The following is a 27,343-nucleotide window of genomic DNA, read 5'->3' as shown; positions in this document are numbered from 1 at the left end:
TGGATGCTTATGTAAATCGCGTGGCCTTCAGGGGGACGTTTCCGCCTTATCTTGATCTTCTTTCATCACAGCTGCAGCTGAACAGACGGAACACCTCGCGCACTGAAAATGCCCGGACTGCTGCTCGGAGATGTGTTGCCTGATTTCGAGGCAGAGACCACCACTGGCAAAATTAAACTCCACGATTTTCTCGGTGATTCGTAAGTAGGCTTATTAAATGTGTTTATTGTTGTTGGTTATTGATTCGTAGGCTTAACGAGAATTCAGTTCACTAGAGAGAGAGAGAGAGAGAGAGAGAGAGAGAGAGAGAGAGAGAGAGAGAGAGAGATTGCGCGGAGTTCCTGTTACTGATGTTTAACTTCTGCTTTAGACCTTTGGCTATATGCTGTAGGCCTATAGGCTATAACACCAAAACCTATAAACATATAAAGGTGGAATCTTGGCCTACAAGTGCATATGTCATTTAAAAATAATTTATAATGTGGTGGACAAAAGGACAAACTAATTTGCTCTGGCATGCAGTTATCAACTGCAACAACTGTTTATGACAAGACCAAAGCCTTCATGATCACATGGTGAGATGATCCAAATCAAAAGAATCAGTAAGACCAGACAGAGGTCAAACTTAATATCCCCCCACCATTTCCCCTCTTGTCATCATTTTAAAAACATTTCAGTGACAAAGAGGTGACATCCTGTCAGTCTGGTATCAGGTGCATCATTCAACTTCATCCTATTGTGCAACAATAGTAACCACAAGAAAAAGAGACGTGATGAGAGGAAACCAAGTCAGACTGAAATATGTTTGTGCTTACCGAAGCACTGATCTTGGCATACACCAGACACAGCCTCACTAACCTCTCTTTTCATTCCAGATGGGGAATCCTGTTCTCCCATCCGAGAGACTACACCCCTGTGTGCACCACAGAGCTAGGTCGAGCTGCCAGACTGAGCAGTGAGTTCAGTAAACGCAATGTCAAAATGATCGCGCTGTCCATCGACTTCCTGGAGGATCACCATGGCTGGAGCAAGGTGTGATAGCTACATCCACCTGTTTTCTGACACCACATCCAGAGTAACACACAGTGCTGATCAGTAAAACTGAGGAAGCATAAGGCTGTCCACATTTGGAGGATTCTGTTGTTTTAAACTTACCACTGCATTACATTTACTCTTTTAGCTGAGGCTTTAATCCAAAGCAGGGACGGTGGGAATTGAACCCGGGTCTCTCACACCAAAGGCATGTGTCTTATCCACTTTTCCATTAAAAAACATACTTAGTATCAAATTTGCTAAGCTCTGTCTTCAACCCAGTAAGCATCGCTTTTCGCGAGTCAAAAGAAGTTCAGGCTACCATTGTTTAAATTAGACAGGTTACACATAACCCTTATTTTAAAAGTGAATTAGATGACTTAGATCAGTATATTTTAGTGTCCCAAGTCTTAACTACACATGTAAATGCTGTGAAAAGAAACATTTACTTTTCAACCAAAGTTAGCGCAGTGTTAATGTGGAAATCTTGTGACCTGCAAATTTCAAATGCTTACTGGGAGAGCAGGCAACCAGAACATACTGAATGTCCCAAGATTTTTTATAGACATAAAACCTTACAAGACAAACTGGGTTTGATTCCACAGTTTCAGTGGAAAATTTGATAAGATGGTATGCTCAAATGTAATTAACTATGCAGTTAAAGAAAAAAGTCAGCTATGGGTTTGCTATGGGTTCTGCATATTGCACATTTTAGGAGCATCTTATAGCCAAATCTTGTTCTTCTTTATTTTCTTATTTTGTTCAGTTTGCCTCTACTGTCTGTGCTGCCGTACACATTTCTCTTCAATTGTTTTTATCATAAATATCACTTGTTTGGATAAGACAACAGAACTACATCAGTGTTGCACCAATTTGGTTTAAATAACTAAGGGCTTGTGTCTCTGTACTAACCAGGACATCCTGGCATACAACTGTGAGGAGTCTGCCTGCTGCACGCTGCCTTTTCCCATCATAGCGGACAGTAAACGTGAGCTGGCAGTGGCCCTGGGCATGCTGGACCCTGATGAGAAGGACAAAGATGGCATGCCGCTCACTGCCCGCTGTGTAAGACTTAACAGTCAAAATCATATGTTTTTAGCCAGCATTCAAACTTAATATCCAATATCTACTCTCAAGCCTACAGTAGAGATTAACCCTCTCAGGCTCCTACTCTCTGTCTCTGTTTGTGTGTAGGTATTTATCATTGGCCCTGACAAAAGGCTGAAACTATCACTCCTCTACCCAGCAACCACTGGGCGCAACTTTGATGAGATTTTGCGAGTGGTGGACTCACTCCAGATCACAGCAGGGAAACGAGTGGCCACACCTGCCGACTGGAAGGTATGTCACGCCTTTCAAAGTGACCTCAGTTGGCACCAATCATTTCAGCAGCTGACTACAGAGATAATAGAAACAGGAATTGACCTGATGCCATGGAGAATAACCCCCATTTCTTTTCCGTGTCTGCCTTCCGCCAGCCTGGAGACTGTGTGATGGTCCCTCCCAGCATGTCTGAGGAGGAGGCTGCCTCTTTGTTCCCAGGTGGTGTCTACACCAAAGACCTGCCCTCTGGCAAGAAGTACCTGCGTTACACGCCCCAGCCATAAGCACAAGCAGAGACAGTACTGATATTCAACACTCGCTTTACAAAATGTCACACAGACTGTCCTATGATCCAGCAGCTCTCAACCCTTGACTTCAAGAACCTTGAGTTCTGATCACCAGGTAGAAAAACAAGTCAGTGGACAAATGACAACCAGTGCCTTTTAGAATATGTAAGACTTTTTAAATAAGTTTTTACAGTTAAAATAAGTTTTAAACATGTACATTGTACCAATAATAAAGCTGCAATGTTGCAGGAGGAAGTGGTTTGTGGTGCCATTTACACTAAGGGTGAGGAAATAATGTGGTCGCCTTGCCTGGGTAGTGAGTACTCATTTTAGGTTTACATCAATAAACCTGGGATTGTCTACTCTCACATAACTGATTGCTGTAAGTTTGCACTAGTTTTGCCAGGCCACACTGATTATTTTCACAGAAAGTCTTGTGGATTTATTGTATCTATATATAGATCATGGTTATGTAGCGATGAGTATTAGGAGTAATTTTTTACTAAAGAATGATGTTTAGCAAACTCACTGAATAACTCTGTCATGATTTCTGGACTCCACTGTTTAGAAACATCTTAGTGTTGGGCAGCAGAGCTCTCCCTGCCCCCTCTTTGTCATAATTTACTTCTGTTTGAAGGCGGCTGTTAACTCAGCTGTGTAGGATTTGGCGTTCCCAGTCACCGGGTCGACAGCATTGGTGAAGAGCTTATCAACTTTGAGCCTGGGAACTGCTGGCAACAGGTTCCTCTCTGCGACCAGCGGACAGGACAATTTAAGGACAGTGGAGGAATTACAAACAGGAAATGAAAAGATAAGATAAAATACAGTGAAGATAGAACAAAGGACATGGTTTTTAAAAATGAATGAGCGTGTCACCACTTAGTTGAAGCTCACTAAATTATATATCAAAAGACATTAGTTTGGAGTGACTGGCATGAGCACGGTTCTATCATTTAAATTTTTTATTAGGAATACATTTGAAGGTGTCAGTACTTGCCGGTTTGTGACTTTGGATGGAGCAAGTGAACACTGTAAAATCTGTCGATGTTACCTCATTCACTCCTGCATCCTGCTCTTTGTTTTGGGTAGAAATGCAACAGTGGATCTACAAGGACAGACAGCCATGGAAAGCTCCAACAGCTTGTCCCCATAAAGGTCTTCTTTACTGTCATCTGCCAGGTGGTGTTAAATCGAGCATGTGTGAAGTCTAAATTCTGCCAGTCATATATCCAGAACCAACTTAACCCCTGACAGATAGTCAGCCAAAGAGAGCGGTTTTCCTTCAGGTTCCTTCAAACTGGGCCATTAATAATATCATGGAAATTAGCAGGGTTAAGACTACTGTTCTTGTCTCCAGTGTGTGGATTTGTCATCACTATTACGTCAGAGAGAGTCAGTTCCAACTCGGCCGCCTCCCACCAGCAGTGTCATCTCTGGTTCATGATGGCTTGGTACTCCCTCTGGTGGGCGAACAGTCGCAGGAACACTTTGTACTTTCTCTCATAGAAGCTAAAAAAATGAAATGTAGAAAATAATTACACAAATCTGATGCATAGTACTGTATGTTTCAGTTTTCATTGTAATAAAAACATGCAGACTTCTTAAATGTGAAGTTTTTCTCATAACCTGGCTGACTTTAAGGAGACTAGTATAACATTTTGGTTTCACCTTGAATGAATGGACTCATTTAACAGAAAAATACCTATAACTCAATCAATCTTTATCTATGTGGGTCATTTTGCACATTTAAAAGCGATGCAATTTCCTTCACATTAGAAATAAATTGCATATATGTCCAGTATGTTTAAGAATTTAGATGAATTGACAGAATAAAAGAATAGGATATTCTAACATATGGCTCTGTAAAAACGATGCATTCTTACTAAATTGGGCATATATTTGATCCATTTGTTACTATCCCACAGGCCATTACAGCAACCGTGACATCACCAAATATTTGGGGAAAAAACCCTCTTTGTCTCACCTCTGGAGTTCATTGTCAGGCTGAACAACTTTCCCCACTTTAGCCATTTTCTCCATTGCCTCCTAAAACATAAATTAGGAGGCAAATATCCCTCAATAAATCATGTTATGCACATTCGGTTTTAGGCCAGCCGTGACCCAGTTATAGTATTAACACAAGCCAACTGCAGTGGTTTCGATGTGGCTGAGTTTATGACTAATGCAGTGCTGGGGCTCTCTCCTGGCTAAACCTACAAAATCCAGCTACATGACTGTGTGCAGCGCTGAGGATCAGACACAACTGCCTGCTAGTAGTTATGACTGAAAACAGGTGCAGCCTAGTCCAAAGTCTTATTTTTAGTATATCTGGCTTAAAGGCTTGCCATTGTGCTACGAGCTCTGGTACTGAGACACCAAGGGATGATAGCTTGACCTAGCAACAGATTAAATCATCGCTTATATCTTAAACACATAGAGTGCAAATCCACTCTGTGACTGAAGCAAGCAAAGCAATGTAAATTTTGGTTCCACCCAGTAGATGGAGGCATTGAGTCAGTGATTATAAGATCTGTACCATGTGCATGTAGCGTGGCATTTTACATTTCTGAAGTCAATTTCTTAAATTTCATTAAAATAAGATTGGTTTGCAAACAAATTAATATATTGCACAATAAAATTTCAATGTACAAACATTTAACCCATGAAGTTCAAGTTCACTAGAACAAATTTTGAGAATTATTTTTCTATCTGTCACACAATTCCCCCACCTTTATGGAAGTGTAATACTAAATAACTGTAGATCCCCTTTAACAGCAAATTTCAGACGTATCTACAAATTTTACATTTTTGCTTCAATATTAGCACTGTTTTAACTTATTTTCATGGCATTGAAAGATATTAACATAATTAAAAAGATTGTATTAGCACTTGATTTTTATGTTGTTTCAGGCACACAAGGTCCTTCTTACATATTTTCTCCAAAATCCTTAATTACAACATATAGAAATATTTTATGCTTTACAGAACTAAGCTGTTTAATGCAACCTGCACAAAGCAGTGCATTCAGAAGCACAAAACAACATACAGTGGGCTGATTTACAAGTGTGTTATTGTTCAAGACTGCACAGGCCATTTTAAAATTACAACTACAAATTTTTAATTATTAAGGAAAATTTTAAGCCCCCAAAAAGCTATTTACTGCATGAAGTCTCAAAAGCCTTTTCTGCCTAAGCCCCTGTCAACTTTATGGTCTTAGTTTACATACTACGGTATGTAATGTAATGTTTGTGTATCACACCACCTGTATAGTGCTGTAGTCCTGTGATGCACATGCACCCAGGACTGCTGCTCCTATTAGCACAGCCTCTATCTGGTCAGGCAACACCACAGGCAATCCTGAAAAGTATAATACTGAAAAAATTAGAATTGGCTTAAGCCTCCACGGGAGATACTGTCCAACAAAAGTTTTGATAACAATGTGGATTATTTAGTAGAAATTGTAGAGAAACAAAAGTTGTTGTGATGCCATTACTTTATATTTTGGGGTGAAATGCCTATTTAGCTAAATTCACAAAACAGTCATCGTCCCTTGGTTATACCTGTAGCGTTGGCATGAATCTGTACAAACAGAGCATTTTTGCTCAACCCGCCACACAGGAAGAGGGTTCTGATGTCATGTCCTGCTTCTTTCATAGCCTCGAGAATATGAAGAGTACCAAGCTGAAACCAGAGAAAAAGACACAAGGGGAATCTGGTTACAGGTAATCAAATACAATCTTCTTTCGTACTTTAAGGTACTTGGATGTCAGACTGAGGCTCAGAGGTGGTCATTTGAAACAAATGAAACACAGTAGACTCACAGCGAGGGCTTGTACAGTGGCCAAATAGAGCAGGGCCAAGTCATCCAAAGTTTGGGAGAGTGACAGTCCGATCACCTGCAAAATGGTAATGAGTCATTCATGAAGAAATGTCTCAGTGCTGAATAATAGGAGTCACCAGACAGTGAAAACCGTAAATGATCTCTAATCAGCGATTTGGTTGTAACAATGTTCACCAGTTATCTGCTCACTGGCTTCCTGCTTCCTGGAGCTGCAGATACGGCCTGGAAACAACAATTAGCTGACTGAACACAGAAATCATTTCATGCTCAACTGATCAAGTTTCTTCTTTGCACTTACAAAATCATGATACTTTTTTGAATGCTTAGCAGTGAATGTAAACTGTTGTCAGTGCAATGTTAAAAAAAATAAAGGCGACATCTACAAAAAAAAAATAAAAAAATTAAAACTCAATCGTTTGTGATGCAATGATAATGACCCAGAGCCTGGCTAAAAGTTACCAGTTTCATTTAGCTTCTAGCTAACTGTATCATGCATTTATTTTGTTTAAAAGAATAGTTAAATATTTTGGGAAATACCCAATTTCAATGAGATTATTTATACCACTGTCATGTCTGTGCTTTACGTACGGAGCAGGGACACGATTAGCTTAGCATAGCGAGTGGACAGCTACCATGGCTCTGTCAAAAATTTAAAATTTCTCCCAAAGTCCACTAATTAACAAATGTTTGTTTGTTCATTTGTTTAATCAACATCTGTTTAATCGACACACACAAAGAAATGTAAAAATGATAATTTGTGGTTTATGGGGCATGTGGGGCTGTACCCCAACTCCATTTCCATACTTAATTATTTGCTTACTTAATCATAAGCATTATGCTTCCATAATATGCTTTACTAATTATTCCTTATTTACTAAAATGATCAAATTTAACTAAATTGGTTAGAGGAGGGTCTGCAATGATCGCTCCATCTCTGTAGGTTAGGGTGGTAAATAAACTTAAAAACCCACGCTTTGTTTAATAGTATTTTATGTCATAAGTTACACTCTCTCACCATGCCCTTCAAGGTGGGGTCTGCCAGGGGAGACCTGTTCCCGTGAAAGTCTGGCCACAAGTGCAGACTGGAGCCCAGCAGGTCAACAGCAGAACCGGAGTTGGCCATTAAACTCAGGTGGCTGTTCAGGTAGCTGTAGATATTCTCTCCAGTAAAAGGAAGTCTTGGAAAAAGAACAGCAAGCAAATAAAGAGCTCCGTCTGATAAAATGTCATTAAAGATGGTGCTGTATGGACACTACTTTGTTTAGAAAGTTTTACAGGCATTATGACATGACATAGCAGGAATATCTGTTACTAATCACATGTAACAGTAAGCCATGTCAGTAGGCGAGCATGAAAATTATACCAGAGCATTCTTCTTTAATTCTAAGTAAAAGTTAAGCTTCTAACCTTCCCAAAGCTTACTAAACCTTATTATACGTCAGCTGAACAGAGATGACAGCTGTGCTAGAATATTTTCGGGAAGTGCAGCACTAAACGCATCAGCTGACCTCTGCCGTGCCCGTTCCTGGAGCTGGGTGTAAGCGGTGTGACCCTTCACCATGTGGTCGATCTGAGGGAGGACAGAGCAACACAATTTAACAGAAAGTATTAGAGATGACACAGCTAAAGGCATAAAGGCTCGTGAAGATGCAACTTCTGATTTTATATCGTCACTGATTAATTTATCAGTTATTTTCAATTACTGGCCAAAAATTTAATCAATAAAGTGTCAAATACAATTTACAAATTCCCATGAAATTCCCATGGAGCTTAAAGGGATGGTATAAAATGGCTTATTTTGTCAAACCCACAGTTAAAAAACCCAATAGGTATTTAATAGAAACCAGCCAGAAACCACAAAATATTCTGTTTTTTTACTAATATATATATATATATATATGACTGTTCATAGTTTATAAACATTGTTAATAATAAATTTCTCTACAACTAAAAAAAACCCTGAAATAACTGATGAAATAACTGTCACTCTTACATCATCCATTTATTTACTATAAAGGAGACAGCCTGCTTTAAATGTCATCGTTTATGTGGCCAGATGTGTTGATCACGTCTGGGTGTCTTCTGGGTGCATGGTCACATGGATTTTATACATTTTGTCTCTACTTGCATTCAGTTTTCTGTCACTGTGCTGCATAAACCCGGTCAATAAAGTCATGTATAAAGCTTGAGAGTGGACTGACCAGCCTTCCCGTAGCGCTCTGTCCTCCCTCGTTGAGCCACATGCCAGGCACCATGGCAGACAGGCAGGGCCCCCACACTCCTGGCACAAACAGAGGCTGCTCGCTGAGCTGATGCACACAAAGGTGAAAAATGTAATGTTTTAGTTAGCACTGTATATCTGTATATCACACTAACAATGAGTTTACATCTACAAAGGTATGCATGCTCTAAAAGCTAACAGAAATACTTTTTGTACTTATGTTTTAAATGGCAATGGAAACCAGATCAACAAAACAAGATTGCCAACAGTTTGCTTCACTACTTACAGTTACTGCCATTGGTCTGTGCACACAGGATAATTTCTACATACAATAACAATTCACTGAACATATAATATACGTAAACATTAAGGAAGAGAGGAAAATATATAAGACTTCTTTTAACTGATTGCACACCTGTGTATTATTTTTACATCACTTCAGAGTTGACTCAGTTAACACACCATAGGCAGTGATTGTATGATTAATTATAGGAGGTATTTTATTAGTTATGACATTCTCGGTAAAGTGTGCATGTGTCAGAAAGGTCATCATGGAGATCACACCATGTCTATGTTTTTTAATAGCACATAAGCACAGTGTTTGCTAAACACTGACACTGAAGTGTACAACGGGTAACGTAACCCACTCACCGCCATGTGACAGGTTGATGTCCCACAGATCATTGCCATGCGTGAGGTGATTGGCTGGTCCTCACAGGGCAAGTGAAAGCCTTTTACATCTGCACCTATAACACCTGGGAGGAGTTACATACATAAATAAATAAACATTTAATTTTTTTATTTTAATTTTTCAGGGGGTGGTAATGTAATATTACCCAAACAAAGTTTACAAAACTCCTGTTAAAGCCCGGTCAAGGACTAATCACAATGATTTGCAGATCAAAAGCTTTAAATCCTTTTAATGTGGTTCTCTAACCTTCACCTGGGATCCAGCAGTGACACTAACTGCTGGAAGAATGTTTGTCAAGCTGGTTTGAGTTTGAGGTGGAAGGTTCATCTATGCACGGGAGCAGCGTTTTTTAACCTCTGACTGATGCAACATTGTGTGATCGGCAGAGGTCACAGCCAGAGGGCAGAGGGCAGAGTTCATGAGCAGTTTTATCTCTAAGAACAAAACCAGATGGTTAGGATTTCTGTAACAAAGAAAATACTGCTGCAAGGAAGCTAACAAGGTGTTTACAGATACAGTATACAGCGGCATTAATTAAATTATTAATTATTGTTGCACAGAAAATTAAAGTTGGGGGAGTTTTGGTTGGCAAGCAGTCTAAAATTCACGAGTTAGCTCAACATTCCTGCTTCGATTCTAGTTCCCCCTCTTGTATCACTACTACTTTCAGCTAACTTTGTGTGTCAATTTCTTCTTTACTCGGTCTGTTTGTCTATACCTGAGCAAATTATCTTGACAACTACTGGCTCAGAGTGCAATAATCTAATGGACAGACGGCTTTGAAATTTACCAAACATCCTCATTTTCTCCCAAAAATACACTATTTGCTTATGGGACTCTTTGTTGGTCAATTTTCAACTTTGTGCACAAGATACTGAAAACTGTTGGCTGGAATTCCATTAGTCTGCTTGATTTTCACATTCCCCTAAGATTAAAATTTGAGTGTTTTCAAGCTGACCTTGTCTAGAACTACAGTCATGCTAATCTTGTGGCCGTGTGCAAGAAATATCTAAATGTAACCAGAAATTTGTCACGAAGTTTATTTAAGTTCTCTTGTGGATAAGTATCTTAATTTTTGACATTACATACATACAAATTAGACCAAAATGTCAACTTTAGACATTAACTTTAAATCTTCTACCTCCCTTTTCCATTTAATGTCTTTTGAAGCGTCAAGGTCTAGCAGGGTTGGGCTTATACACCTTGCTTATGACACATTTTTCATGAAATGTGTCAGTTTATATTTTAAAAGCTGTTGCTTCTCAAAGCAACAGGGGAACCTGCAAAGTTACCTTATGCACCTTCGAAAAAAATTTATAAAATTTGGCAGAAGAAGATTGGTTCAATAAACAGATTTAGGATGTAATACCAAGGCCTCCAGCATGAGCATCAATGAGAGAAGCAGCAACTGCAGTTCTTGGGTCCAAACCCAAATCTGCTGCTGCCTGCTGGGTGAGGCCGTCCCCCAACGGGCTCCCTGGAGCACACGTCACACTGCCTGGGTGGCAGAAAACAGCACAGCTTAAATTAAAGATGATGTGTTTGAAAAGATCATAATACAAATGCTCTGTGAAGCTTCCTACCAATATTTTCAGATTTTCTTAAAATCTTACAATATACAATTAATTAACTGTTAGTTTGTTAATTTCTTTTACCTATTTTGGAATAACTGTTTTCGAGGAGATCCTCCAGTCCAATGCTAGTCCAAAAACTGGCATCCCATCCTTCTGGAGGGCAATATGTCCATTTACACACCAGAGTACATAAAGACCTGCGACACGTTGCAGAGTAGTACTGAAACATGTCTCATAATATATTCATTAAAGTACAGCTTGGGGTCACATTAACAGCATCTGGTGAAGGCAACATTTTAAAAAATCAAAATGCTTTTGTTGCTTTCCATGACAAAAAAACTAATTTCTTAGAATTACCCCTGATGTAGAGGACAACCCTATTCTTTCTTTTAAACAGACATTTGATACAAGGATAATGTATCACACAGTCACAATGACCATCATCCAGCAAAGCTCACCGTGTCAAAGAGCCTGTTGCCTTCCAAGACAGGAAGTCTGGAAGGTCAAAAAAGTGAGCAGCTTTGTTCCAGCAGCTTTCTTTTAGATTCTGATGAAAAGACAAGAGGAAAGTGATCACTGAGAGAAATAATAGCACATGTATGTACTACCAGACCTTGACCAACAAACCACTTGCATGGAAACTTCACCATGTTTTGAAGATTCAATCTATCAGATGCCTCCCAAGAAAAATGGCGGTATGGCTGAAAGACTTCTAAAACAACACTAGGCACATGCTGACCAGCCAATACAGACAGGGATAATAAAGCATAGAGATCAGTGGTCCTGTGCTGACCTTGCTCACCTCTCACCTCTTTGAGCCAGAGCAGCTTAGGGGGTTGTATCTCTGGTGACATGACCCCTCCCACCCTGCTCAGGACCCTGTGGCCGGCATTTGTTATACGAGCAGCCTGCTCTTCAGCACGATGGTCCATCCACATCACCACGTTCCTTTGTCTGTCACCTTGGAAGGCAAAATGTAAAGAAAAGACATCATATATACATATACCAATATTTAATACTGCATGGACTGAATATCCCAGATGCAATTCTAACATTAAATTGGTCTATTAGGAGTCATTTAACCTGAGTATCCCCTGTGTCCACCTTGCTTAATTGATAAAAACATGAATCCCTACCATCTGGCAGGGCTCTGCTCTGTAGCTGACCCTGACCTCTGACCTCGTAGTGGAGGAGGGGATATTACCTTTAGGGATCAATAACATACCCCTTCACATTAGACTAAAACAGCATGTCCAAGAAAAAAACACTGTATAACCTAAACTGTGTAATATACCCATAAGGTGTATATTAATGGCGCTTTACAAAGTTTTCCTGAAGCAAAACCTATGAGTGAGTTGTGAGGTACATAGGGTAACAAAGTGTTTCACATACCATCCTGACTGACTGGCACAGGCTGGAAGCTTTGGTCCAAAACCACTAGAGAGCAGGTGGCATCAAAGCCAATCCCTCGTACCAGACTCCTCTCCACACTTTGGGTAACTCGCTGGAATAGATTAACAATAAATAAATGCTTGGTTTCTTGGAAAGACAGTGAAGTATCTTAGCTAATTTTAAAATTAATTTTAAATATGACTTGTTCGTGTTAAGCAGAAAAATACACATCCAAATAGAACCTCAAACTGGTGCGATGCTGATGTTTAGTAAATGTATTGACAACTAGCTGTCTGTACAGTGCCCAATTCCTACCATAGCAAATTAACAGAGAAGTTGAAATAGTCAGCAAAAAGTGACAGAGAAATGGTCGAAAGAGTAAAAGTAATTTATAAAGAGCTGAAATGTTAGCTACATGTAATGGATAAACGGTTAAAATAGTAAGTGGAAAGTAACGGATAACAATTTAAATATCTTAAGATCAGAATAAACACCTAAAACTAAGCTACTTAAGTGCATCTGATTATGGAGGACATGTTAATAAAAGCTTGGGAAACTGAGATCACCCTACTTTGACCACTGTGCAGCATTTCTCCCAGATCTCAGTGGAGGACTGGACATAATGGTCAGATTGGGGCTCCCAGATGCTGATGGGCTCCTCTGCAGTGCTCTTCAGCAGGCCCGCCCTGGTCACCAGTGCAGCCCTCACACTGGAAGTGCCCACGTCCACTCCAACATAGTAGACCTCTGCCATGAGACGAGCTGAATGTGGAGGAGGGATAGCAGGAGAAGGTCCGGTGTTAAATATTAACTGGTCAATGTCAACCCGTTTCGAAATAGGTGCAGGTAAACAGAGATTTCAACGCAAGAATATCGTACATTTGCTTTTAATTCATTATTTCTTGTCTATGTCTTCTTGGCGCATCACACACTGAAATCGTCCTCAAGACCTCAACTGAACACTAACGTTACTAGACTAGTGCAGCAACTGGGAAGATAACGTTAGTGATTTTTCACTAATGATTTGCACAGAAAAACATTTCAAATACGCATTACAGACGTGATCAAACATAGAGGAAATCTGTACATCAGCTAGAACGACCTCTCCGAACTTACCGGAAGATCAAAATATTATTACAGCGCAGAAAAGAAAAAAAAATAAATCAGATTTGAGTTTCTGATAAGTGTACTTTGAGCTGCAGACGGTGGCCGCGACGGAACGCGAAAGCGGCCAAAAAGGACAAAGTCGAAAACGAAGTAAAAACTGGCAAGCACCACGAATGGGTTATTTTAGATTCTCTCTATCATCAAGTTGTTATCTTGTTGTCTTTGGAGAGTCCAGGTTTTTAGAAGGTCAATAGGCCTTGAAAAAAATCACTGCAACACAAACAAAATCTTTACTAACATTTATACTAACATGCATTACTGTACTGGCTATTGTGGGAGATAGGAGTGCATAGCTGTTAACGTTAGTGTTACTGCTAACAGAAACATGCTACAGTTTGTTAAAGCAGTCCAATAGGACTATTATAAATGTTCATGGCTGGATCAAAGTTTTCTGGAGCAAAAATGAGGTTAAACAAAGAGCAAAGTGGGAAACTACCTGGGGGGCCCCATACCTCCATGGGGACCAAAAGCCAATTATTTTATAATAATTTTATATTTTTATAGGAATTTTAAACACTAAAGATGCATCATTGATCTAGGCCGAATTCTAAGAGCTTTATTGTTTTAGTTTATGTTATTCTCCTGGTGCACTTTTTTTTAAATCATATTAACACAAACAGACACACAAGAAACAGAGTGGAACTCAAGGGTTACAGCAAGTCATGCCGTTAAGCCAGCACGCACAATGCGAAGGATCCAGAATTGGTGAGACTACATGGTATGCAGCCACCGTTAATGTATTAAACATGTGTTTTCGTGCTATGAAAACTCAAAATATTTTCTGTGAATAAGATCTATGAAAATACTCAACAACATGGGTACAGACAGTGTACATGAATTACACAGCTGAATGAAGGACCAATCTAGAGTAGTGTAGTGTTAGGGCTGCAAAATGGGATTTGTTGCAAAACGGTTGAGGTGATGACAGGCCATCAAAAACATTTGACATGTCAAACTTTCTACCCTCCTTGTCTCTTTACTCTAATGTGTTCTTTTCTTGAGATCAACAGCTGTCTAAAGGAAGTGGTGCTGGCTGTGATCAGCGTGTTTGGACCAGGAATGATCAGCATAGATGGAGTACAGAGAGAAACCAAGCAGCAGGACAGGAAGAAACAGATGGCCTTCCACAAACACTGCACGGACAGTGTTTGAAAGCTCATCTGTCTCTCTCACTGCTCGACGTGTCTGCGTGTGCGTCTATGTGTCCCTCTAGTCCACGCCTGAAGGTAATCAAAACTTTGTTCTGTTCATACATCAACACATGCATATATAGTCTTTCTCTGTGTTTTCCTCTCATGAAAGGAGGACTGTTTCCATGGACCTTACTGTCCCACCTGGGTACATCAAAAGCTGGCCTGTTGGGAGGCAGGCAGGACCAGCTCCTGATTAGAAAACTTCATGCAGTGGAAACAGCTGGCCTGGGCAGGGGAGGAGGGAAGCGCTGTTATTTAAAAGCAACCCCATCAGGCCAGCAGAGGGGAAAAGCTGACAAAGAAACAGGAAGCGTGGCCGGGGGACAGCGGTAGTTTGATAGGAAAATACTCTCTAGGGCTTAACACAGGTGTACAGAAAGAAACAGAGAGAGTAAAGTGTCTCAGAAAGTTATTGTTACATTGTAAGATGCTCTGTTATATTAGAAGAGAGGAAAATGGAAAACCGAAGGAAAGAAAGAAAAAGTGGAGGCCTTGTTTGCCTCCATTGCTGCTGTGGTATTAGACACAAATGTTTCTAAAGCATTCCAGCACTGGATTTCCACTTCAGGGTGTCAAATACTTCCAAATGGGTGTTGTGAGGACAACATGTCATCTCAAGAGTGTTGACCTCAGGCAGCTCTGGTTCTCCCAGGCTGTCTGGGGCTGTTAACTTATTTATAGTTGGCTTGAGGAGAGCATGTTGAATAATACAATGGGGGAGGCAGACTGGACTGCAGCTGTACAGAGCCTTCAGTCATGAAGTGCAGCTTCACATTTACCTACAGGCAAAGATCAAGTGGCCAAGTGATAAGCATGAGCGACCTATACGTTTGAGGGCTAAAATGTATATCATGATACATTTACCATGATAACTATAAATGCAATTATTTGTCATTTGTCCTTATTACAGATATGGCCAGTTTAACATCTGGACATTTGCAATTTACTGTGAGCTGGTTAATTAAGATAAGCTTGAACTTTATTCATCTATGAAAGTTTAAATATAGATATATCTATATATAAATGATAAATGAATGTGCTGGGTACTGCTGACTATGGTATGTTATAAATTATTAAAAAATTACAGTATGTTACAAATGACAAGCATATAATATATTAAGAAAATGGGTGTTGGAGTTATTTCCACTTTGATTATATGAGAATTGAACAATTTATTGGAATCTGCAGTATAATATAAATGTATAAGACAGAAAGAAATTCATAATGTCTGTATATTTTTTAGATTCAGTTTATTGTTTAGCTCTAGAAACCAATATGAATTAATTGTACTTCAACATACACAGGTTACAATAACAATTTGACTTATTTATAGGTAGCGTATGTTGGTTGTGATCTATTTTCATACCCACTCGTGCCTGTCTTCCTGTACACTGAGTGTTTGGCCCTGTGTACAAGAATATTGTGAGCTTCTGAAAACTCCAGTCATATTAGTTGGCCTATAGGCCTATGCTCCTTAAGTTCTCTGCAAGAACTAAAAAAGGAACTTCAAACATGCAGAAGAGTGGAAAGACGTTTTTAAAATGTGTTGTTCTTTACAACAGAAGAGCTCTTGGTGAAGGTAGGCTATGACCTCACTTTCTGTCTTCTGTCTTTAACCCTTAACTACTTTACCATCCAACAGCACTCATTTTCTGAACTGTTATAACTACATTTAGCCTATAGCGACACTGACAATTTCAAGTGTCTGCATTTTGATAATTAGGTAGGCTACTCATTTGCATATGCTCTTATTTAGTGATCTGTGAAACATTCTGTAAGCAATATGTTGCTTATCAAAACCATAGCCTATTATTAAAAGAATATTGATTTGCTGTCATGTGTTAATCACGACTAAGTTCTATACGCCATCTGGACCAGCCCTCACTTTAAGATGGGTAACTAATAATTGAGCGGGTAACTAAATATTCAAAAACACTACGTAATCCCAGAGTACATTGCTGCACTGTCTGCATTACCTAATCCCATAAGCCATCGCGGGGGGGCGGAGATATGGCTAGTTGTCAGAGCAACCTGCATGTCATTAGACATACCCCGCCCACCAAATCAGATCAAGCCAATCAGAGTCCGTAGAAATGACATCATTGTTATTTTCAGTAGAGCTGCAGCTTAGAGGTGGATAAAGTTCGTCTCCACGTTGGAAGTGATAGAAAGTATAATCCCTATTCAGGCTCTGTTTCCAGATTTTCGGGAAGGAGGATAAATCAGAGAGGATACTTCAGGTGTACAAACACCGAGGCTCGGCGGCGGGGAACTACGTTTTCCGTTGATGATCACACGGTTCACAAGAGAAAAGTTTTCTCCGGACGCGAAGTTGTCAAGTGAGTTGAACTTCAACAATAGGCGGACTCTTTCACAAGACAGTTAAGAGAAAGAGAGTCACAGGACGTATGTAAACCATTCGATCTTGTGCTTTTTTTTAAGGAATAGACCTCCCTAAAGGTGATAAAAAACTTTATGTCCAGAAAAATGGAAGCGACATTTTACGACGAAGCCGTGAATGCGTCCAACTCTGACGGGACGACGGTGTATGGGTTCAACCCCAAAACCCTGAAACAGACCATGACTCTGAACCTAAACGACCCAAAAAACTTCAAACCCCAGCTGAGCTCCAAGGCCCTGGACATCCTGACGTCCCCTGATGTCGGGTTACTGAAGCTGGCCTCGCCTGAATTGGAGCGATTAATCATTCAGTCCTGCACCGGGCTGACGACTCCCACCCCGACCCAGTTCGTCTGTCCCAAGAACATCACCGACGAGCAGGAGGGGTTTGCTGAAGGGTTTGTGAGGGCATTGGCTGAGCTCCACTACCATCAGCAGGGTCCCGCACAGGCCGGCGCCACCAACAGCATGGTATCCGGCTCCGCTGCGTCTGAGGGCGGCGGGGTTCCCTACAGCTGCACGGTGCGCACCGACCCGCCGGAGTACACAAACTTGGGCACTTTCAGCCGGATTATGGGCTCTGCGTCTGCACCTGCCAGCGAGAGGCACCCACCTATGAGTTACCCGGCTTCCCAATCGTCATCCCACAACCACATGGACCACCAGCGGCTACACGCACTCAAAGAGGAGCCGCAGACGGTGCCCGAGATGTCCGGCGACACCCCACCGCTCTCCCCCATCAACATGGAGAACCAGGAGCGCATCAAAGCAGAGAGGAAGCGCATGAGGAACAGGGTGGCCGCGTCCAAATGCCGGAAAAGGAAGCTGGAGAGGATCTCCCGGCTGGAGGATAGGGTCAAAAACCTGAAGAGCCAAAACACGGAACTGGTTTCCTCTGCCAACGTCCTCCGGGACGAGCTGGCTCTACTCAAGCAAAAGGTCATGGACCACGTTAACAGCGGCTGCCAGCTCATTTTGACGCAGCAGCTCCAAGCTTTCTAGAATACCATGGGGAAAGAACCAAGGGACATTTCTTGGGGACCAAATGCAGCTTAAAGTGGCCCGCGGGGGAAGTCCCTGCGTCTCATGTCATTTCCCCACCAAATTATCTGCTCAGGCTGTATCCATTAAGTTTTCGCAGACATTTGAGCAACGAATGGAGACTGAGAAGATATGGGCTACTTGTAATTGGTCAATAGTCTGCGTCCACCAAACTTATTGCACAGACACACTGCAGTTCAGAGAGAGCATTTGTTCCAAACACCCCTCTGACCCCTGTGACTTGTACATATTTCTGGCAATTTTGTCTTTATTTTTTTTTCATTGAACAAAGATCAAATGTTTATTCAGTCAAGCCAAGGTACCATGGCAAGTGTCCAAAACTGAAGAGATTTCTAAATTGAAAAAGCTCCCACGCAGTCTTGCGTGCTATATTAGACCTGTGTGGGATCAAATTGCAAATCGTCAGAAACACATTGGGAATGAGGCTTTGCCTGGCAAATCTCCCACTATGTCACGTAGCAGTTTATGCATATTGACATAAGTCGAGCACTTAGTATCCCACCAGCGACCACACAGTATGTACAGAGTAACACTAACAAAAAAACCTCACATCTTTACGCAAGGACTCTCGTAGGTGTGTGTAGCGTTTACTGACAAAACTGCCTTACTTTCTTAACACTTATGTTCATACAAGTTTGTGATCAAGGTGTAACTGTTAAACCTGAATTAACACTTTGTAACATTTGTACGCTGTATTTTGAGCACTTCGGAACTGTACCTATGAAAAAATAAAATGTTATGGACACGCATGAGAGTAATTTTTGTGTACTTAATCATTCACCATTGAATGCAGCCTTGCGGTACACTGCATGTAATACGCATTGTTATTGAAGGAACTGAGGCGGACAGGATATTGAGTCACCAGTGCAGTGTGTGGCGATTGTAAAGATTGGTGAATCTACGAGGCCACCCATTGGACAGCGGTGTCGGAAGTGAGCAGCAGCCAGCCAAATATGGCAAGAGGTCCTCAATGCGCACTGGGACGGGGTGTGCGTGCGTGTATGTAAATCACCGTCCTCCCACAACAGCTGGTGACTCCCAGAAGAAACCTATGAGGCCTAAGCGGATCTGCGGAAGTGTTTCGAGGTACAAAAGAAATATTCTCAGTCTTGTTAAGATATGGACAACTTGTACCAAAAGAAATACATTTATTTACTTTGTGAACTACTGTCTGTGATATAAATTACAAACAAGCTTTGTGTAGAAAACGGTACAAATACAAATGTATATACATTTAAACCTGAACCAGATCATGCACACAAACAAGTGCACAGAGACATAAAAAAATCTTAATCTGTACACAGATTGTGGACCAGAAACACTGATGGATTCTCAATGGCCTTAATCCACACACTTGTACAATGTTATAGGAACACTAAAGGAGACAACTCCTTTAGTTAGATATTGAAGATATTGAATGTTTATTTAACAGTTGTGGTGCATATCTGACAACATGAAGAAGCTTCTTACCCACACACACACACACACACACACACTAACACTGCTACCTGGCCCCGAACCTTATTTTCCTGTCCAGTGCTTGTAGCTGCTGGTATGTCCTGAACACTCAATATTTTACCACCAATTTAGATACTTACTATAGAACAGAAATTCCAAATGATGGTTGGTCGACTGCCGCAAAAGCTGGTGGAATATACAAAAATAAAGCAGCTACAGCGCTAATTTGCCAGCTGGTGGCTAGAGTTGACGGCCCACTCTGTGTCCACTGGCCAGCAGTTTTATTTCATCTTGCTCCACTCATGTTTTATCTTTTTGTGCAATGTGGGTGTCATTTTCCAGGTATCATAAAAAAAAGAATTCAGTTTTTTTTGGACACACTGCAACCCCTTATATTTTCCATGTGGGCTTCCGGATGATACCCACAGTTTATATACGGTACTGTGTCAGCAGTTCTCAGCTGACGAGCATGCCTTCTTTTGCAGCAAGGCGCTGCCGGTGTACATGGTCCTGCTCTAGTTCTTCATGGCTGGGGTGCCAGAGCCGTGACAGGATCCGCTCCATGTTCAGGGCGTACATGGTGTGGGAGGGCATCACACCATGGTGAACCTACATCAGACAAATGTTCCAGAGAGATATTTAAGCACATAAATCTCTTATGATTAAATGAGGGCAGGCCAGATGCACTAATGTCAATAAAGTCAGTGATAAGCAGCAAACATAAGTATCTGACAACAAACTAGCAATTAAGTACTAGGTCATTACTAATTACTTCTTTCCATTACTAAACATGGTTATTGAAGCTCATTGAGTTCTACACACTGGCTAACGAACACTCTTTGATAATGGATAATAAGGTAATGTGTCTGAATTTTTATGTATGAATCTATTTAAGATAATGTCTCTAGATTTAGTTATTAAATTATAGACTAGTGTTGATTAATCATTTAGTCCATAATAGACAAAAATTACAATTTCCTTTCCTTTCAAATAGGTTGTTTTGCCTCTGTCTACAAATGATCCCTTAAAACTAAGAAAAGCAGATGAGAAGTTAGGACAAGGGAGTGTTTTTGCTTGAATATGAATGTCAATCACACTCATGTTTTGGATAAACTTGGGTATAATGCTATGGAAAAAACCTTATGCCCCCAATTCCAAGGTACATAACTGCATCAAATGTTGTGCAATGCAGTGTACACATGCTTGGGAATGTAAAAAATGCATTTTGTAAGTTTAGTTTGGGTTTTTCAAATACTAGCTGCTATGTTTTTTGAGGGTCCTGGGACTGAGACACACGTGAGCGCATTTCTCTTACCTGTAAAGCCTCCAGGAGATCAAACATACTGATTGGAGGGAGGGGGGCGGGGAGCATTTCAGAAGAACAAGCCAATAAGTGAACAGCTTGCTGCTCAGCCTCATCAGGTGATACTTGAGGTGGCGGGCCAGCAGGGAGAGAAGCACTTGGAGGGGGACTGAAAGAGAGAAAAAGTAAAAATCACTTTGGACTAAAATTGTGATCAGCATTTATGCTACCCTTTAATTACAGCAATAGAAACAATGGTTAACTGTGGAGCAAAGAAAATAACACCAACAAAGTTTTACCTTTCAACTTCCTTCTCTAAAACCTGCACAATGTTTATCAGCTATGTCACAATTGTCCCTACCATTCAGTTACACTGTGGTAAGCAGCAAGGCTGTTTTTCAGATAAGGCTGCGGCGTGACATCACTGCCAAAGGCGTAGGGGAAATGACCATCTCGTATCCGATACGCCTTCCTCCGGGTGATTACAGCAGTCAGGACGTCTTTCAGGTGGTGCTGAAATAAATCAGAGCTAAAAGTCAAGCTTTTCTCAATCTCCTGGCACACAGCTGTCAGTCATACTTAATGAGCGTTACAGTAAGGACATTAATTTTAATCCTTTGCATGGACGTTAAGACACAGAATTCCAATGAAAAGTTACAATCCAAAATGAAACCACCGCAATAAAAATAAACAAAAAAATACCACATTTCTCTCCAATGAGTTTGTCCAAATAGTTCAAAGCTGCATTCATAACATTGACATCAGAGTTCTAAGTCAACATTTGAATTCTGCGCAGCTTTTTTTTGTTTCTGCGTGTCTATTCATACTGTTTAAACCCTGTATTTCAGCACAGTTGCAGATTAAGATAAGGCTACCCTAATAATATCAGTATTAGAATATTTGTAGAATTAAGTTCAAGTGGTGTAGGATTGTTTCCGGTTTTTATCTGATTCACTGCTTTGTTCTTGCTAATGCCACTCTCACGCTTCATTAACTCTAGCTCGCTCAACCACTGCTCTCTCTCTCTCTATTCACTTTCAATTAAATGGGGCTTTTATGGCACAGGAAATATTTACATTGAAGAAAGTGTGACATAACAGGTACTTTGAAACAAGTTGAACTAATTTGAAATAAGTGAGAACTATTTTAACTCTACAACTTTCTCTTAACTCACTGTCCCTCAGGTGGTGGCATGTTAATACGTATTGGGTAGCAAGATATGCCCTGCCCAGTATTTGTAATTTTAAGAGCTCATTTAGTCCTTTGAAAACTGAGATTACAGAATCTTCCTTTTTTAATTGCCATTTTGTAATCACTGACTTGTACTTGGTTAGTGTCTGTCTCTGCTTTCTGCCAGTTCATAATTTGTTTTTAAGATAATCTACTTTGGCTTTTAGTTTCTTCTTTCTCCCTCTCGCTCGCTCGCTTGTTGAGCCGGGGCCAACTTGGTATTGTGTGTTTACAAACAGCAACCAACAAAAATCCTACTTATTATGCTTTTACAAAAAAAGACTAACTCGTTTAAATAGACGACTCAATAGACGACTTCGGCATAGCCCTAGATATTTTCTTACAAAATGATTCACGTCTTGACAGAATCAATGACACTTTTATGAATTTCAAGAACAAAACTAATACATGAAGTTTTGGAAACAACCTGTTAAATCTATGGTCTCCTAACGCACAATAAATTGCCCTGTAAGTAAATAGTACAAACGTATCTGAGAGACTGACTAAAAGTAAAATATTAATACTTGCTTCCATGTCTCTGTGTGTGATGATGATTATTATTTTTTCCATATCTATATTTTTGCCACAACATAAAAAAAATAACAATTGGGGTCACTGGGTCAGTGTTGTTGGAGATACAAAGTCAGGTATTTACATTTTTGTTATTTTTACTGCATTTTATGCTTATATTTGGTTATTTATATAATTTTATCTACAGATTAAAGACAGTCAGTATGGTCCAGCTATATGTACACAGTACTAGACCATCCACAGTACTGAACTGTAGGTTCAATATGATAAGCATCAACATTATTAAAAGAACTGTGGAGCCACTGAACTGTTACATAGGCACACACCTTCACATAGCTACTCAAATGCTGATAGAAGGTATCAAATGTGGCACAGATTGTTGCAATTGCAAAAACTGCTACAAACCTCAACAGCATATATCAGGGTGCTGACGGCATCATCTGTGATGTTATCCAGGCCCAGCTCAAAGGCCGTCACCATCATGCGGGCCTCCAGCTGGCCCCGCGTGGGCAGCAGCCGAGTATGGGCACTGAGACGCAGCTCTTCCTCATCACCTCCCACCTCCCGTGGACTGAAAGGCTGGGCGGAGCTCAAAGGGTTCTGAGGCTGGAAACGGTGCTGAAGGCGCAAAACAAGACACACAAACATGCAAATGATACAGACAGTGAATTGTTACAGCACCTGGTGATTAATTAGGTGCAGCTAACCTTAAAACCATTTACACCCAGACATAATTTATGAAAATTTCGAAGAAGTGCATTTAGCAGAAGTGCTGGAAACTTGAACACAACCAGCCAATGCAGAGATGATGTGACGTAAGTACTTACATCAAATTTCTGTCTAGAGGAACATTTCTTCTTCCCTTTTGGTTTGCCAGGCTTTGAAGCAGAGCTACTTTGCCATTGCGATGGCCCTGCGCCCTCTAGAGGACATTAAAAGAACAACACAGAATGCATTAAAGAAACAACAATTGAGAAAGAGTATGTTCCTTCAGTTAAATTACAACAATTTCCAATATTGACATCCTCTAACTGGCTCTTGCCAGTTCACATGCAGTTCCAGAGAAAATAAATGATTAAACAAATCTTACCTGGTGTGGAGACGATGATCTGGCAGCGTGTGAGAATGGCCAGGAGAAAATCATTGTGAACATGGACTGCAATGAAAAAAGGAGGGAAAAACAAAACAAGCAACATTTGTTTTTCAGATAACATACTTTTTTCGAAATAAACAATATGAAGTATTGGTTTTTGCTTAAATTTCTAACCATTTTCTTGTGCCAACAGACGACGTGCCTCAATGTCGAACTCCTCTTTGCTGATCTTTTGTTTGAACCAAAGCTTCAGGTTTGCCCAGTAACTGCACGGAGAGACACCAAACATCAATACAAGGCAAATCTTACACCAAACAAACAAACCTATGTTGGACATAAATTACCCTTCGTCTCATTATGTCTTCAAACGCTTAAACTTAAGAGCATCAACAGCAACTTACCTAATAAAAAATGAATGAAACAATTTGGCCTTTCCCCCACTTTCTCTCTATTTTCCCTGGTCACTTTAAGCTATTAACTCAAGCTGCACAACGAAAATATTTAAGCAAATCTATACACACGTTAAAATACATGTTGCTGATGAAATGTGTGGCGATAATAGCAAAAAATAACGTTATACTTGGCGGTTTGCGGTTTGTATCACTTCATCCTTGAAGCAAATAATTCTGAATAACTGCAAAAACATTATCTTATTGATGACTGCTGCTGAGAAGAAATGCTGCAAACATTAGCAAGTGCTAGCAAGCTGCTAATCTGCACATAGCTATCTAAATTACTTTGCATTCCAGCGGCAAATCAAGTACTGGGATAGAGCACTAACACCACAAAAACAAAACACACAGAAACAGCTTTTTGCTTACTGCTTGACATTATCGCCAATCGCATCGGTTAAATTTTTCTTTGCAATCTCAAGCTCGCTAGCATGAGCTGCCATGGCGATCATACAGGCTTAGAGGACGTCATCATCCGGCGACAACAAGTAATGTATCCCGTTTTTTGTCTATTAACTTTATTGTAGCAAGTAAGCTTTCTTTTCCAAGATGCAAAATATTACTTGACAGTGAATAGGCTACTACATGGCACTTTTTTGTAATCATTAACCTTACCTAACAATAAGAAAATTATACTTATATTTAATATAAATAGAATGATAGATCAACAATAGCTAGGGTACCTGATCATAATAATAATCTTTATTTGTAGAGCACTTTTCAAAAACAAGTTACAAAGTGCTTCAACAAGTGCAAAGACAACAATACAAGCAAGAAAACATAGAAAAGACCAAAATACACGTTTAAGATATATATAAAATAAGTAAAAAAGAATGAAGTAAATGGGATAAAATAAAGTCAAATAAGATCGGGAAAGGCTCTCCTATAAAAGTATGTTTTAAGAAGGGACTTAAAAGAGTTCACTGACTCAGCTGACCTGATTTCCTCGGCAGGTTGTTCCAGAGCCTCGGGGCCCTGACAGCAAACGCTCTGTCTCCTTTAGTTTCAGACAACAGACCTCTGCCCGAGGATCTCAAGGTACGTGCTGGTGCGTATGGGACTAAAAGCTCAGAAATATAACAAGGCCAGAGGCCATGAAGAGCTTTAAAAGTGATCAATAAAATTTTAAAGTCAATTCTAAAACATACTGGGAGCCAGTGTAATGAAGCTTAAATAGGGGTGATGTGGTCATATTTCTTTGTTCTGGTTAAAAGCCTGGCAGCTGAGTTCTGGACAGTCTGGAGTCGAGTTAAACAGGTGAAAAGGCTGTTGCAATAATCCAGGCGTGATGAGATGAAGGCGTGTAAAATGGTCTCGGTGTCCTTAAAAGTTAACATAGATCGAATTTTTGCTATATTTCTAAGTTGATAAAAACATGATTGAACAAGCTTTGTGGTGTGCTGCTCGAAATTTAAATTACGAACAAACCAAACACCAAGGTTCTTTGCAACAGGCTTAATGTGATTTACTAGGGAACCAGCAGATGGCAGTATTTGTTTTGCCATCTGCTGGGACCCAATGACCAGGATTTCTGTTTTGTCTGAGTTCAGCTTGAGGAAATTATTTGACATTCATTTTTTAACTTCACAAAGGCAGTCGCTAAGTGAACTCAGCATTCCAGGGTCTGTGGATCTGTCAGGCAAGTACATTTGTACTGAAATACCTGTTTATGGATAATATGTCCAAGGGGAAGCAGATACAAGGAAAACAAAATGGGTCCCAAGACCGACCCCTGAGGCACACCATATTTAACTGGACAGAACGAAGAGACATAGTTGTTTACAGACACGCAAAACTTTCTAGTTGGTAGGTAGGATGGCAGGATGAAAACCATTCTAAGGCAGTACCAGAGATCCCCACCCAGTGCCTCAGTCTGTCTAACATGATGTTGTGATCAATGGTGTAAAAAGCAGCGCTAAGGTCCAGGAGTACTAGGACTGAGCACATGCCTTCATCAGCAGACATTAAAAGGTCATTGGTGACTTTAAGCAGGGCAGTCTCAGTGCCGTGGTACTTCCTAAAACCAGACTAAAACTTTTGAAATATTTTGTCATTTTCCAGTACAGTGAGCAGCTGTTTGGACACAATTCTTTCTAGAATCTTTTCAATAAAAGGCAGTTTTGAAATTGGTCTAAAATTATGTGGGAGGGAGGGATCTAAACCAGGTTTCTTTAAAAGTGGGTTCACACAAGTCGTTTTAAAATAATCAGGGACAAAACCAGTAGATAGGGAGCTGTTGAAAACAGAGATCAAATGGGGCCCAACAGAATCCATTATTTTCAGTAAAAACTTTGTAGGTATTACATCAAGTGGGCTGGAGGACACTCTCATTTGTGATACTGTTTTTAAAAGCTCAGACAAGTCGATGGGATAAAACTGGTTAAAACTCTCTTGTTGCTAGTGAGGAACCTCTGAGTAAGAGGCAGTGGGGGTAATAGAGGCTCTGATTGACACCACCTTATAGGTAAAATAAGATAAAAACAATTCACAGTCATCATTACTTCCAGCTGAGGCACAAGGAGGGGTTGGGTTTACCAGCTGATCCACAGTCTTAAACAGAAACATAGGATTGTGTTTATGTGTAGTAATGAGTTCAGAAAAATAGTGTGTTCTCGCATCCTTAACCATGTTATTGTAGTTAATTAATAAATCCTTCAGACTGAGGTAATGGACTTGGAGACTGGATTTTTTCCATCTGCGCTCTGCTTTCTTGCATTCCATTTTTAGGCTGCGAATGCTGTCATTTATCCAGGGTTGCTTACTAGCTTTAGACGTAGGCCTAACCTTTAGAGGAGCAGTAATATTTAGTGACGACAAGCAGATATGATTGAAGTGATCGACCAGATTGTTGGTGTTGGAATCAGACAGGTGTTGGCTTTGGATCTGAAAGAATGCGCAAAACTTTGAAACACTTTGTTCATTAAAGATATGAGAACACACGGAGCTTGGTGAGGCGGCATGAGTAACAGGCGAATCGCAGCTAAAAACAATACATCTGTGGTCAGATATGGTCATGTCCACTAATTCCACAGAGGAAATGCTGACACCCAGGGTAAAAACCAAGTCCAGTGTATGACCACGGTTATGTGTTTG

The 27,343-nt window shown here is 40.3% G+C and overlaps 4 protein-coding genes across 9 annotated transcripts; 2 read left to right on the top strand and 2 right to left on the bottom strand.

Moving 5' to 3' along the window:
• The first annotated feature begins 94 nt into the window (after positions 1-94).
• On the top strand, positions 95-4,184 carry LOC123972138 (peroxiredoxin-6-like). The gene is made up of 5 exons (XM_046051408.1): positions 95-200; positions 876-1,032; positions 1,948-2,097; positions 2,227-2,373; positions 2,511-4,184. The coding sequence occupies exons 1-5, from the start codon at positions 109-111 to the stop codon at positions 2,637-2,639; spliced, it is 675 nt and encodes a 224-aa protein (XP_045907364.1). The 5' UTR covers positions 95-108; the 3' UTR covers positions 2,640-4,184.
• Positions 3,590-18,018, bottom strand: fggy (FGGY carbohydrate kinase domain containing). Of its 6 annotated transcripts, none has more exons than XM_046051398.1 (16): positions 16,698-18,013; positions 12,933-13,123; positions 12,362-12,473; positions 11,779-11,930; positions 11,428-11,516; positions 11,051-11,166; positions 10,765-10,893; positions 9,356-9,459; positions 8,685-8,792; positions 7,992-8,053; positions 7,499-7,661; positions 6,464-6,538; positions 6,203-6,323; positions 5,905-5,999; positions 4,627-4,688; positions 3,590-4,151 (listed from the first exon to the last, which is right to left on the bottom strand). In XM_046051398.1, the coding sequence occupies exons 1-16, from the start codon at positions 16,768-16,770 to the stop codon at positions 4,070-4,072; spliced, it is 1,734 nt and encodes a 577-aa protein (XP_045907354.1). In that variant the 5' UTR covers positions 16,771-18,013; the 3' UTR covers positions 3,590-4,069. The 6 variants fall into 6 exon arrangements, with proteins under 6 accessions (XP_045907354.1, XP_045907355.1, XP_045907356.1 ...); XM_046051399.1 differs by lacking the exon at positions 16,698-18,013 and adding an exon at positions 13,478-13,593; XM_046051400.1 differs by lacking the exon at positions 16,698-18,013 and adding an exon at positions 13,241-13,417.
• Positions 16,841-18,932, top strand: LOC123972136 (transcription factor AP-1-like). Its single transcript, XM_046051406.1, has 2 exons — positions 16,841-17,060; positions 17,164-18,932. The coding sequence occupies exon 2, from the start codon at positions 17,197-17,199 to the stop codon at positions 18,121-18,123; it is 927 nt and encodes a 308-aa protein (XP_045907362.1). The 5' UTR covers positions 16,841-17,060; positions 17,164-17,196; the 3' UTR covers positions 18,124-18,932.
• Positions 18,933-19,314: 382 nt separating this feature from the next.
• tada1 (transcriptional adaptor 1) lies at positions 19,315-24,748 on the bottom strand. The gene is made up of 8 exons (XM_046051805.1): positions 24,620-24,748; positions 23,973-24,064; positions 23,796-23,861; positions 23,533-23,627; positions 23,111-23,323; positions 21,306-21,457; positions 20,957-21,113; positions 19,315-20,250 (listed from the first exon to the last, which is right to left on the bottom strand). The coding sequence occupies exons 1-8, from the start codon at positions 24,700-24,702 to the stop codon at positions 20,098-20,100; spliced, it is 1,011 nt and encodes a 336-aa protein (XP_045907761.1). The 5' UTR covers positions 24,703-24,748; the 3' UTR covers positions 19,315-20,097.
• Between the last annotated feature and the right edge of the window lie 2,595 nt (positions 24,749-27,343).

This window comes from Micropterus dolomieu, linkage group LG06 (assembly GCF_021292245.1).
Source record: "Micropterus dolomieu isolate WLL.071019.BEF.003 ecotype Adirondacks linkage group LG06, ASM2129224v1, whole genome shotgun sequence".
NCBI lineage: Eukaryota > Metazoa > Chordata > Actinopteri > Centrarchiformes > Centrarchidae > Micropterus > Micropterus dolomieu.
The sequence above is the reverse complement of the archived record's forward strand: the minus strand, read 5'-3'. Positions and strand labels throughout refer to the sequence as shown.